General features: G+C 52.2%; 1 protein-coding gene across 1 annotated transcript; it reads left to right on the forward strand.

Moving 5' to 3' along the window:
* Positions 1–8,665: 8,665 nt before the first annotated feature.
* LOC120665598 (peroxisomal adenine nucleotide carrier 1-like) lies at positions 8,666–12,361 on the forward strand. The gene is made up of 5 exons (XM_039945194.1): positions 8,666–9,069; positions 9,905–10,136; positions 10,209–10,355; positions 11,418–11,584; positions 11,696–12,361. The coding sequence occupies exons 1-5, from the start codon at positions 8,906–8,908 to the stop codon at positions 11,991–11,993; spliced, it is 1,008 nt and encodes a 335-aa protein (XP_039801128.1). The 5' UTR covers positions 8,666–8,905; the 3' UTR covers positions 11,994–12,361.
* Positions 12,362–12,397: the final 36 nt, after the last annotated feature.

Here is a 12,397-nt window from a genome sequence, read left to right on the forward strand (position 1 = left end):
AAGTCAACAAGGACTGGGAGTGCACCAAGGAGAAGATGGATGCCTACTGCAGGGAGATCAGGAAGCTCGAAGCCAAGTTTTATGGTCTGGAGTTCCACCACGTCCCTAGGGATGACAACGTGGCGGTTGATGTTCTGTCCAAGCTTAGATCCAAGCAGTCCATCGTACCACCCGGCGTGTTCGTTCAAGCACTCAACAGCCCTGCGGTCAAGATGGAAGAGGAGCCTCCTACAAAGCCCGACTTGGTCCCGGCCATAGGGCAACAGGTCCTAAGCCTCGACACCGACTGGCGCTCCCCAATCATCGGCTTCATCAAGAACAATAAAAGCTATCCAAAGGGAAAGGAGCACGAGAAGCTTGCCCGCCGGTCAAGCAACTACATCGTCATAGGAACCGAGTTGTTCAGGCACTTGGCTTCCTCAGGAACCCTGTGCAAATGCATCACACAGGATGAAGGAATCCGACTCCTTAGCGATATCCACTTGGGTATCTACGGCAACCATGTGGGCGCCTCTACCCTCGTGGGGAAAGCCTTTCGATCAGGCTTCTACTGGCCCACAGCCCTGGCCAATGCCCGAAACATCGTCAGGCGATGTCCCGGGTGCTAGTTCTTCTCCAAGCAGCAGCACGTCCCGGCTCAGGCCCTACGGACCTTCCTGGCCATTCACTTGTTGGGGACTCGACTCGGTGGGACCCCTAAATATGGCCGCCGGCGGATATAACCACATATTCATGGAGATTGACAAGTTCACAAAATAGATCGAAGTCAAGCCAGTGACAGCCACTACAGCAGCCAAGGCAGCCGAGTTGATCGAGGAGATATCACACCGATTTGGGGTGCCTAACCGGATCATCACCGATCAGGGTATCTCATTTATGGACTCCGAGTTCTGGGACTACTGCCAAGAGAGCTGCATCAACGCCTACTACGCCTCCGTGGCGCACCCCAGGTGCAATGGCCAAGTTGAAAGGGCCAACAGCTTGATCCTCCAGAGGCTCAAAGCCAAAAATTTTGACCCGATCGAAAAGTATGGTGCAAAGTGGCTCAAAGAACTACCCAGAGTAGTTTGGGGACTTCGCACAAAGAGAAGCCGGGCCACCGGTTATTCGCCATTCTTCATGGTGTACGGTTCTGAAGCAATCTTGCCATCGGACATAGCTTTTGGTGCTCCGAGCATCTAGAACTACAACAAAAACGAAGCCGAAGCGATTCGATGCACTGACATCGACTCGGCAGAGGAGCACCGCCTGACGGCCTCCATACAACATGCGAGATATGAGCAGCAGCTCCGGCGCTATCATGATCGCAACGTCCACAAGCGAGACTTCAACGTCGACGACCTGGTTCTGTGACGATCCAGTCGACCACCAGCGCTCACAAGCTGTCTTCCCAGTGAGATAGTGGTTCCCGGAACCTACCACCTATAGAGGCCAGACGGTACAGACGTGGGCAACCCATGGAATATCGAGCACCTATGCCGCTTCTATCCGTAGAAGCGTAGAAAATGCAAAGCTATGTACCCATCCACTCATTCAATAAAGTTTGTCGCATTTTACATGTTGCATTCTACTTATTTTCGTTCTTTACCGAGTTGTTTTCAACACGCTCGGGGGCTACGTCTCGGCCACCCAGCCAGCCCCCACTCGAAGTCCGACCAGTCGGACAGTAACAACCCGGTTCGCCTTTACTGAACACAGCCGAGTACGTCCAGGAAACACTCTGTGTCACCCGAACTAACCGCGCACATTGATGATCCGCTCTCAAGCGCTATCGCAAAGGGCTCAAAGGTCACCTTCCACCTACTCGGCAAATTCAGAAAAGAACTCGGACTGCGGGCATAACATTAACATCAAATAAAATTAAAACATTATTTACATAAATATTGTTTTTAGCGGGTCCACTCTAACCAACTTTCCTTCCAGCAAAATAAACAAAACAAACTCCTGGAGACCAACAGCCTACAGGTCGGCCACGATGTGCTCGGCGATCTCTAGGATGGCGACGTGGTTGGCCTCCCACTCTGCATCAGAGCAGTCTTCGGGGACGCCGTCTCCCACCGGGTCCAGATCCGCTTCCGGGAGGTGTGTCTTCACCAGACCCAGGGTATGTTGCACGGCATCCTTGGCAGCTCCCCTGATGAAGGCCTCCAGTCGGCCGCGGGATGCCTCCAGCCTCTCAGACAGGCTCTCGGCCGCCGCCACGCCCTCGGGCTTGAACGCCCTAAGCAGCGCCTCCAGTGGCCTGCGCCGCCTGATTTTCCGCTTGTGCAGAAAAGCACACGGCTGGGTCAGCCCAAGCCGGAGAAACGACAGAAAGCACATAGCAGTATGATTTTTGAATCGTACCACGCCAAGCCTGCTGTTCTAGGCAAAGCTTCTCCTCGGTGGCGGCCTCCCGCGCCTCAGCCACCTCCCGGAGCTTCTGCAGCTCCTCGTTGGCCTTGGTGCAGGCCTCCAACTCTAAAACAAAAGCAAGTCAGAGACAAAACAATGCGAAAAGGACTCGGCAGACAATGATCCGACTCCTTACCGTGCTTCTTCTTGCGCAGAGCCTCCTCGGCCTTCGCATTGTTAGCCTCCAACTGGTGGTCTCGTGCCTCTAGCTCGGCCACCTTGGCCTCGAGCTCTGCCACCCGACTGGCGGCGGTGCTCCCCTTGGCCAGCTCCTGGGCGGCCTGCTCCGATAGCTCCACCAGAGCCTGAAGAACAACTACGCGTTACAAGACAACGCCTGCAAGAACAAGTCGGCTTCACAAACGGAATGAGGCAGAAGACTCACCTCGACCAGTCCCTGGGCGAGCTTGGTGGACGCCACGAGCTTGCCGGAGACCATGCCGTCTCCCTCCTCGTCCTCGCCCTCCTCGGCCTCCTCCTTCACCGGCAGGGTTCTGACCCCCTCGGTGGGCTTGGCCCGGGTCCTCTCTGCCTCGATGGCCGGGACCTCCGTGGTCCTGACCACATAGATGGCCGGGACCTCGTGGGCCTCGACCTCAACGTCCGCCGCCCCTTCGTCACGGGGCGGATCCTGCATCTCCACGTGCTGGAGAGGAGGGGACACCATATTGCTGGTCTCCTCCTCCTCCTGCTTCTTCTCCTCCTCGCGGTGGGCGCGGCTCTTCGCCGAACTCGCCCGCGGCGAGGTTAGCGTCGCAGCATCACTGGAGCCGCCCCCGGCGGACGACTCCTCCGCCTTCCTCTTGGCGCTGCTGAGCGACGCCCTCCTACACCAACGACAAGGGCGCTCAGCGCAACTCCAGTAAACAAAAATCAAGCAAGAAAAGGATCAAGACTCTGAAACTTACCCGCCACTGCGACGTATCGAGAACTTCAGCTTCAGCGGCGCGGCTGGCGGAACCCCAGAGCTGACACGCGGGGGCGTCACTTCCCCGTGCAGCTGGCCCAGCACCTGGGCCGCCTCCTTCTCGACTTGGGGGATAGCCGATGCTGACCCCACCTCAGCAGTGGCCGGGGGCGCCGATGCTCCCCAGACCTTGCTCGTCCCCTTCCGGGTCGAGCTCCTAAGCGTTTGTTGCGCCGCCGCCAACCCCGTCTTCGAAAGCGGGATCTTCTTGATGGCGCGGCACATCTTCCTCCTCAGGGCGGCCGACGGCGGCGGCCCCGAGGCCCCAGTGATCTCCACCTCCAGCTCACTGCCCATGGAGGAGTCGGAGGAGAACTCTGCCTCTTCCTCCGCCGGCTGGCGCAGCTCAGCGGGGGTGACGGCATCCTTCCCAGGGTCCCCCTCAGGTAGAGGAGCGGGTGACCAGTACTCCAAGACCTTGGCCTGCAAGAGTTCCGAGTTGTGTCACAACCCAACGGGTGCGCCCAGAAAAACAGAGCAAAAATAGAGAAAACAACTCGGAATAGTCAAAGCAACTCGGAGGATTCAAGAAAACTTACGGCATTGGTCGGCCGCTTCAGGCAGTGGGCCTTCGGGCAGCCCTTATCCCAGATCTGCGCCACCATAATGCGGGCAACCCGGTTCGCGATCTCCTCCCGGGGAACCTTGCGATCCTGCCCCCGGGTTGGGTCCCAATGACCCCAGTATTTGAAGGCTGGGTGGACCCTCTCCTGGATCGGCTGCATGAGCTGTCTGCAGAAGGAGATGGCCACCGCGGCCCCCATCAGACCTTGTGCCGACAAGTCAGCGATCTCCTTGAGGAGGCGCTCCACCTGTGCCTCCCAGCATGCCTTGTACTCCGGTACGCGACCAGTGCGCGCCGGGAGGCAGGGCGCCGGGTTCGCCACCACGAACCATTCCCGCGCCCACCCCTTGTTGGTGTCGTGGAGCACGAAGTCGGGGTAGACGCTTCCCTAGCGCAGCGAGAAGGTGGCCCCGCCCACAACATTCCGGCGAGTGTTGGACGGGTGCCCCTTGAGGAGGTATAGAGCCCGCCACAGATTGAAATGGGGGGCGATCCCCAAGTACCCCTCCCAGAGGTGTATGAAGATGGCGATATGAGCAATGGAGTTGGGCTTGAGATGAGTTATCTCGAGCCCGTAGAAATGAAGAAGCCCGCGGAAAAAGGCCCCCGCGGGCAGCGCGAAGCCCTTCTCGTAGAAGGACTTGAACACGACCGTCTGGTTCGTGTCCTCCGACGGGAATTCCTCCCCATAGCAGCACCGCCACCCAGAGATCTGCTTCTCCGGGAGGATGCCACGCTCCACCATGTCCTGGATGTCGCTCTCTTGAAGCGAGCACTTTTGCCAGGACGACGACGGCGGCGGGGCCTCTCCGGAGCTCCCCGAGGTCGAAGATGCCGACACGACGGGTGAGGCGGCCATGGCGACGGTGGTGAAGCTCAGGCGATGGGAGGAAAGCGACGAGGACGAAAGCCGAGAACTTTGGAAATTCACCGAGTTAGCTACTTGGGCGGAAAGCTCTGGAGTGCTTGGGAACAGGATGGCCGCTCTGCGCTGCCTCCCCTGTTTAAATATCGAAGGCCTCACAACGGGCAGATCCGAAATCAACGGCCGGATCAGATCGGGCCGGCGATCTCACGACGGATGAAGCAGGATAAACAGAAACTTTCTTTTTACTGTTGCCTCTGACAACACCGCTCCTCTGTCAGGCGCGACAGATCCGCGCGGTGAGATAACGGTTTGATTTTTACCATAATGCACATATGCTCCGAATATTCTTGGAAACGACCCGGCGTGTCTCCATGACCCAGCCAGGGCCTCAGGGCCCGGATGTCGTGACGACTCGGCTCATCTCCACGACTCCGCCAGCGACCCTGCTCGGGGGCTGGGCAGCACCTATGACCCGGCATGTCTCCATGACCCAGCCAGGGCCTCAGGGCCCGGAGGCCTTGACTACCCGGTGTGTCTCCATGACCCAGCCAGAGCCTCAGGGCCTGGACGCTGCGACTACCCGGCGTGTCTCCATGATCCAGCCAGGGCCTCAGGCCCCGGACACCGCGACTGCCCGGTGTGTCTCCGTGACCCAGCCAGGGCCTTAGGGCCTGGACGCCGTGACTGCCCGGTGTGTCTCCGTGACTCAGCCAGGGCCTCAGGGCCTGGACACCGTGACTACCCGGCGTGTCTTTGTGACCCAGCCAGGGCCTCAGGGCCCATACGCCATGGCGACCTGGCATGTCTCCGTGACCCAGGCAGGGCCTCAGGGCCCGGACGCCGTGACTACTTGGCGTGTCTCCGTGACCCAGCCAGGGCCTCAGGGCCCGGATGCCGTGACGACTCGGCACGTCTCCGTGACTCCTCCAGCGACCCTGCTCGGGGGCTGGGCGCCACCTACGACCCGACGTGTAACAGGAATTTTGGCCGGACGCTCAAGCATTCAGACAGACAAGAGTTAAAGATCATTTCTTTGATCCTCGAAATGCTTCTCCGAAACCTTCCGAGGCTCGGGGGCTACACCCAACGGGTGCGCCCAGGGGCGCATCCCGTTCTGGATCTACAACAACGACAGACATTCTTAATGAGCACCGAAGGACTTCGTTCAGTACGACAAGGTTCAACTCGGCCCTCCGGCGCTCGGGGGCTTGACGGAGGTAGATCTATGTACCTCCCTGCCGAGTGGGGTCCCCGAATCCAGGAGACTACCCTGCTTGGTGACTCGGCTACGACTACTCGGCTGTGCGCAGATGGGATCCTCAGTGGATTAGGATGAGAGGCTCCAGCTAGAAGCCCGTATATCTAGGGATCTTAACTAATCTCTTTCCTTGTAAAACAACCCGAGCATATCATTCCTTGTACCCCTACGGCTCCTAGCCTATATAAAGGAGACGTAGGCCGACCCATAGAAGGACGCCTACTACTTTTCGTAGCATTCCACAAACCCTAATACAACCCCTAACACAGGACGTAGGGTGTTACGCTCATCGCGGCCCGAACCTGTCTAAGTCCATGCGTCTTCGTGTTACCATCGAGCTCTTGGTCCTGAGATCCTCATCCTGAAACTCTACCGCCGGGTACATCCTTGGTGGACTGGCCGGAATAGCAATCCGACAGTACTCTTTGTACTCATGGTGCTATCGTAAAAGTTGATGCAGGTGATGCACAGCCGGAGGTCGTGTTTGGTTACTTCTACCCCGCGGACAGAGGTGCGGGTGAGGAGTAGATGGCCGGTGGCTATGAGAATAGCACTATCGGCATATAGTGTTACCTTCTATTTTGCGTATGCATAGAGTGCGTGTAGTAGAACATTTCCGCTGCAAACTCTGAAAACCTAATGTAATATACTTTGAACCTCTTTGTAATATAAACTTGTGTGGATGTGCTTATGTAATGGTATTACTGTTGTGCTAGTGGAGTGTGTTTAAATTCTGGGCGGTACTCATGACACATTCCAAGGACTACTGGAGATAGTCCTTTCTAATTGAGTTGATCAATGAACGATGACTCGATTAGACGGGATTAACTTGAGCTGGTTCCTCACAGTCTCCACCTCCACCAGTCATCACCATCATCCGCATCCCCTGCCCCCAGCCTGTTGATCCAGCTGCAACGGCCGTCGGCGCTCGCTGGCCTCGTCTTTTTTTCCTCAAAAAAGATTCTCGCTGACGGCGGATCCCACAGGGCCAGCGCGGTGGTACAGGAAAAAAATTCTGTGCAGCTGGGCTGCAAACTGCGCCCGGTGCAGCCCCTCTCTAGATTAGAGACACGTCTATCTATGCGATCGAGCGCTCGTGCGACCCCGGCTGTGAAGCGTTTTTTTAGGAAGGCAACGCTCGGCTCCTGCCCGCACTCGGCTCGCCAGCCGCATGCTGCACTCGCAGTTGCTCTCCCAGACTCATGCTCTCTCTACATCCCAGTACAAAGTTTCCATACACGATTACCAAAAGTAATATATCATCAAAAGACTTTTGAAACTATGATTGAAATAGGACCTCCCAATGCATAGTTTTATTTCACGATTTTATAGGCGAGCCATTACATTCAATTACTATGAACATAATTGGTTGAAATCACATGAGATGAAATTCTCTAGCCCCAATGCTAGTTTCATCAAGTTTCATAGTCTTGGAAACAGTGTAACCCAAGTTTCATCTAGATGAAACTCATTTCTTCTCTCTCTCCATAAATTTCTTGCCATGTCATCATTTTTGCCTATATGGCACCTCATTTAATGTGCATGAAACATCTATGAAACTTGCACTGGGAGTGGCCTTAGAATTGATTAGTAGGCTGCCTGATTCACTTCTTGTTTATTAATGCGCATGCGAGTTCTACGTAGGGTGTGTTTAGTTGGTGAAAAAGTTTGAGTTTTTGTACTGTAGCACATTTCGTTGTTACTTGACAAATAATGTTTAATGATGGACTAATTAGGCTTAAAAGATTCCTTTCGTAAGAATCAATTAAACTGTGTAATTAATTATTTTTTCAACTATATTTAATATTCCGTACATATATTCGAAAATTCGATTGGACGGGTACTATAGAATTTTTTTTTAACTAAACACCCCGTAATTGAGATTTAAGATGCGAGGTTGCTCCGATCCACGAGCTCCGTGTACACGAGGAGCGGAGACAGCCGTAAGCCCGCAACTGATGATGCTCACATGCGGTGTGCACCCACCTCGTGGACCGTGCCATCGATGAACTCCACTGCAAGCTGCCATCGATTCTGGTTTTCTTAAGGCGGTTTGGCCGACGGCGTGAGGCAGATGCAGATGTGATGGAATATGGGAATTACTAGCTCAAAAACTCATCAGAGAGGAGCCGTCATGAGAGCGGGCGAGCCTAACATATAACACACCTAGGAGCCGCCGAGCCGGGGCCGCACGAGCGCCGAATCGCGTAGATAGACGCGTGTCGCTAATCGCTCTGTTTGTTGTGTTGGTGTTGGAGGTTATCGTTGGAGTGGTGTCAGAAAAAAATATTGTTGGCTGGTTGGTGGCTGGAGGCTGCTGCTGGAGTGATATAAGAGGAAAATACTGCTGGCTGGTTAGAGGCTGCTAGAGCAGAACAGATGAATTTAAAGAGTGCCGCACCGGCGGCAGTTTGCAGCCTGGCTGCACAGAATTTTTTTCCGTGGTACACGGGGGCGCACCCGCCACCGCCGAGTCCGCGCCGAAATTCGCGGCGGCGCACGTGCCGCCACGCACGAAACATCGCGCCAGGGCCGCGCAGGTGTACCAGCAGCTCAGCGCCTTAGCACAGTCGAAAGCCCGCCTGCGGCCCGCCCGGCGTGGCGGCTGGCTGGGGCGTCCCCCTCCCATCCCAAGTTCCCAACTCCCTCCGCCATCTCTGCTGTGACGTCTCCCTCTTCTCCATCCCACCCCGCCTATTTACCCGCAGGCCGCTGCCTGCCCCGCCCACGACGCCGGCCGCAACTTGTTGGACCCGAGGGGTGGGCAGCAGGCGGAACGGGGCGGGAAGATTCCCTCGGGTCTCGGGATCTCGTCGGCCGGGAGAGGAGAGGAGAGGGGTGAGCGAGCGAGCGATGGCGGGGGACGGCGGCAGCGGCGTGGACTGGGAGAGCCTCGCGGAGGCCACGTCGGGGGCGATCGGCGCGCTCGTCAGCACCACCGTGCTCTACCCGCTCGACACCTGCAAGACCAAGTTCCAGGCCGAGCTCCAGACGCACCAGGGCACGCACAAGTACAGGTACGGCGGACCGGCCCCCTTCCCTCGCCTCTCTTCCTTCCATTCCACGGGCTGTAATCTGATCCGTACGCATGGCGGGGCTCGTCGGGGGCTGGGGGCGGTGATCGCTCGGTTCTGGAGCTGTCGAGAGGCGGACCTTGAGGGTTTGGTAATTTGGATCTGATTCCGCAGAGGACGCTTGCGATGGTTGAGGTTTCCTGAACTGTCCTCTGGGCGAGGAGTTCGATTGCGACGGCTGGAACAGTCTTGCGTCAGTCAGGACGAGGATGCGTTGATTTTTTACATTCCTTACTAGTTACTCCCTAATTCTCTGCGATCGAACTGTCTGCACTTGAGGTCGCGATTTATGCGAGCTTCTCCTGCCCCATCTCCTCTTATGTGTTTCTGTTGAAAGGGGTACGCGGTAAATGATGTGCTTAGCCGGACAGCCAGTGGTAGCACAATTGGTTAGCGTAATTTCTTACAACAATTATCATCATTAAGCAAGCAGGGAAACAGTCTGACGTCACAACAAAAGAGAATTATGCATCTGATGCTGTTTCTGTGGCCAATCACCAATTATTGAAAAACTATATTGGAAACAGTAGATTTTCTTAAAACAGACATACTTTGACCCTAAATGTTGGGAGAATAGCTGTTTTTTTTTTCTAATGATGATGCTGGGAAATCAGTTGACTGCAATTTTAGCTTATTTTTATTTGTGGTTCCTGTATAAAACTTGACCTTCTGTTGATGATATTGTTGTATCTCTGGAGTTTTGTCTTTGTCCTGCATCTATCTTGTACTGCTCTTGTTCTCCATCATAGGAACTAAGGGAGTTCAAATGCTTTTTCAGGAACCTTTCAGATGTCTTTTGGGAAGCAATCCGTAAAAGGCAACTTTTGTCCCTATATCAGGGCCTTAACACGAAGAACATTCAATCTTTTATTTCATCGTTCTTTTACTTTTACGGGTATAGCTACTTTAAAAGACTTTACTTGGAGAAGAGTGGAGCAAAGTCTGTTGGAACAACAGCCAACTTGTTAGTTGCAGCTGCTGCTGGTGCTTGCACAGTTATTGTAACACAGGTAATTAATGCTATAGGATTGCTGAAAATTAATCTTGGCCGTCTGATCTTATTTATGCTTCGCTTGTATCAGCCACTAGATACAGCAGCTTCTAGGATGCAGACAAGTGCCTTTGGGAAGTCTAAAGGGCTGAGGGAAACTCTTGCAGAGGGTACTTGGATGGAAGCATTCGATGGCTTGGGCATTTCCATCATATTGACTTGCAATCCTTCTATTCAGGTATAAACTTTGCAAGGTTCTTGTATGATGAGTATTGTAGAACTTCATACGGATCATATGTGCTATGTTTTCCAACTGTATCCCTTTTATCTGTTGACATAGATACTGAAGATTGTGTTGAAATGATATTATTGAGTTCTCCATCCCCATGCTACCAACAGTAACAGAAGGTGCTTAGTTTTTATTGTTTGAAACCAGACATGACATGTGAGACATCACAAACAAACACAGGCAGTGGGAAAAAAATCTTGGGACTATCGCCCCTGTATATCTCTGCTTTTGCAATATTACCATAAATTATCCAAACATGATGATAGGAATGTGGCTGTCCTGATTCCATAATGAAACACTCTTTAGCTACAAAAGAAAACACTTGGGACCTAATTTGCTGCTAAAGGAAGCAATAACAGCAGCATCTGGATATCTGCTACTGTCAATATCTTTCACTAATACAAATATGTACAGTAGGATGTTTATTCTGGAAAATAATGTGCAAAACCGTTAGTCTTTTTCTGCACTTCCTTTCAGTTACAAAACAATTGTGCAAAGATGTTCTATTTATATAACTGTCCGAGCCTTCAAAATAGTCCCTGTGTCATCAAGTATGCATATTTTCTTTTATGAGAAGCCTTTACATATTTGAAGCGAGAAGTAGAGAAAGTTTATGTCTACGGATCACCTTTACAGCAAAACTGTCTGTTCTAACTTACATTCTGTAAACTTATATACAAGGAAACAAAACCACCTTTGTAAGTTACTTATTTTGTATGTATTTTTTCTTTCCTTTGAACTACCTCCATTCTTAAATGTATGTGGTTCAAGAATGCAGAGAGACATTAAAAACTTTGGCCACAACACTGATATACACTGATGTTTTGAGATTTGTATGTGAAACACATATTAGTAGAACTATTATGAAAAGTATTTTCAGACCTTTATATATTTGTATTTTTTACTGATACTTCTAGAAAGTAACGGTCCAATTTATGCATTGTAATGATGTCCAGTAGGTAAAAAAAAATGGAACTGATCAAAATGATTGTTGGTTTCTGTCGTGTGCAGTATACTGTATTTGATCAGCTCAAGCAAAGGATAATTCAGAGGCAGCGACGTAAAAATGGAGGATCAGCAGACGATAACTCCCGAGTTGCTCTGTCTGCTTTCTCAGCTTTTCTCCTTGGGGCTGTCTCCAAAAGTATTGCTACAGTATTGACTTATCCATTAATCAGGTCTGTAAACTTTTCCTGGGCAACAGAAGTATATCTGGGCCTTACCACATGCTTTTGCTTGTTGATGCTGTCCAACGATTTGTTGTCTTACTACAAATCATCGTCAAACAGGTGCAAGGTGATGATTCAGGCTGCAGACCTTGATGAGGATGAGGATGATGAATCTGAAAGGCCAAGCAAATCAAGAGCACCCAAAACGATGCTAGGTGCCTTGCATGCTATCTGGAGCAAGGAAGGCATTCCAGGCTTCTTCAAAGGTCTACATGCTCAGATCCTGAAAACAGTTCTGAGCTCCGCATTGCTGCTGATGATAAAGGAGAAGATCTCGAAGTTCACATGGGTCTCACTGCTTGCCCTGCACCGTTATCTTTTCGTTTCTCAGAAGAGGATCAAGTCTGCAGAACTGTAAATTGTTAGCTTCAAACAACTGTAACATGGTGCATCTGGAGTTCATATACCAAGGAATAAATCTGTGGAATAACGATCAGAACTACAGAAGGAAAAAAGGTTTGATTTATATGTGGCTGGTTGGCCTTTTTTCCCGAGAATACTACGTGGGGGACTGGGGGTCATGTTGATAGCGTCAGGGAGTGTTCTTCAATAAGTTTGTTCATTGCTTCTTTTTAGCTCTGAATCTCTGATAGTTAAGTGTTGCCGGACCCAGAACTGGACTGTATGTTTACGTTGTTTGTTGTCCGTGATGTGTAAAATAGCAGACCCCTTTTTGGAAGCAAATGGATCGATTGCTATAGTAAGATGTTGTCAATCATTCCCTTTGGTCCTTGAATTAGAATCCTTTTCCACTTGAATTTT

The sequence above is a fragment of the Panicum virgatum genome, chromosome 3N (assembly GCF_016808335.1).
Source record: "Panicum virgatum strain AP13 chromosome 3N, P.virgatum_v5, whole genome shotgun sequence".
In the NCBI taxonomy this organism is placed as follows: Eukaryota; Viridiplantae; Streptophyta; class Magnoliopsida; order Poales; family Poaceae; genus Panicum; species Panicum virgatum.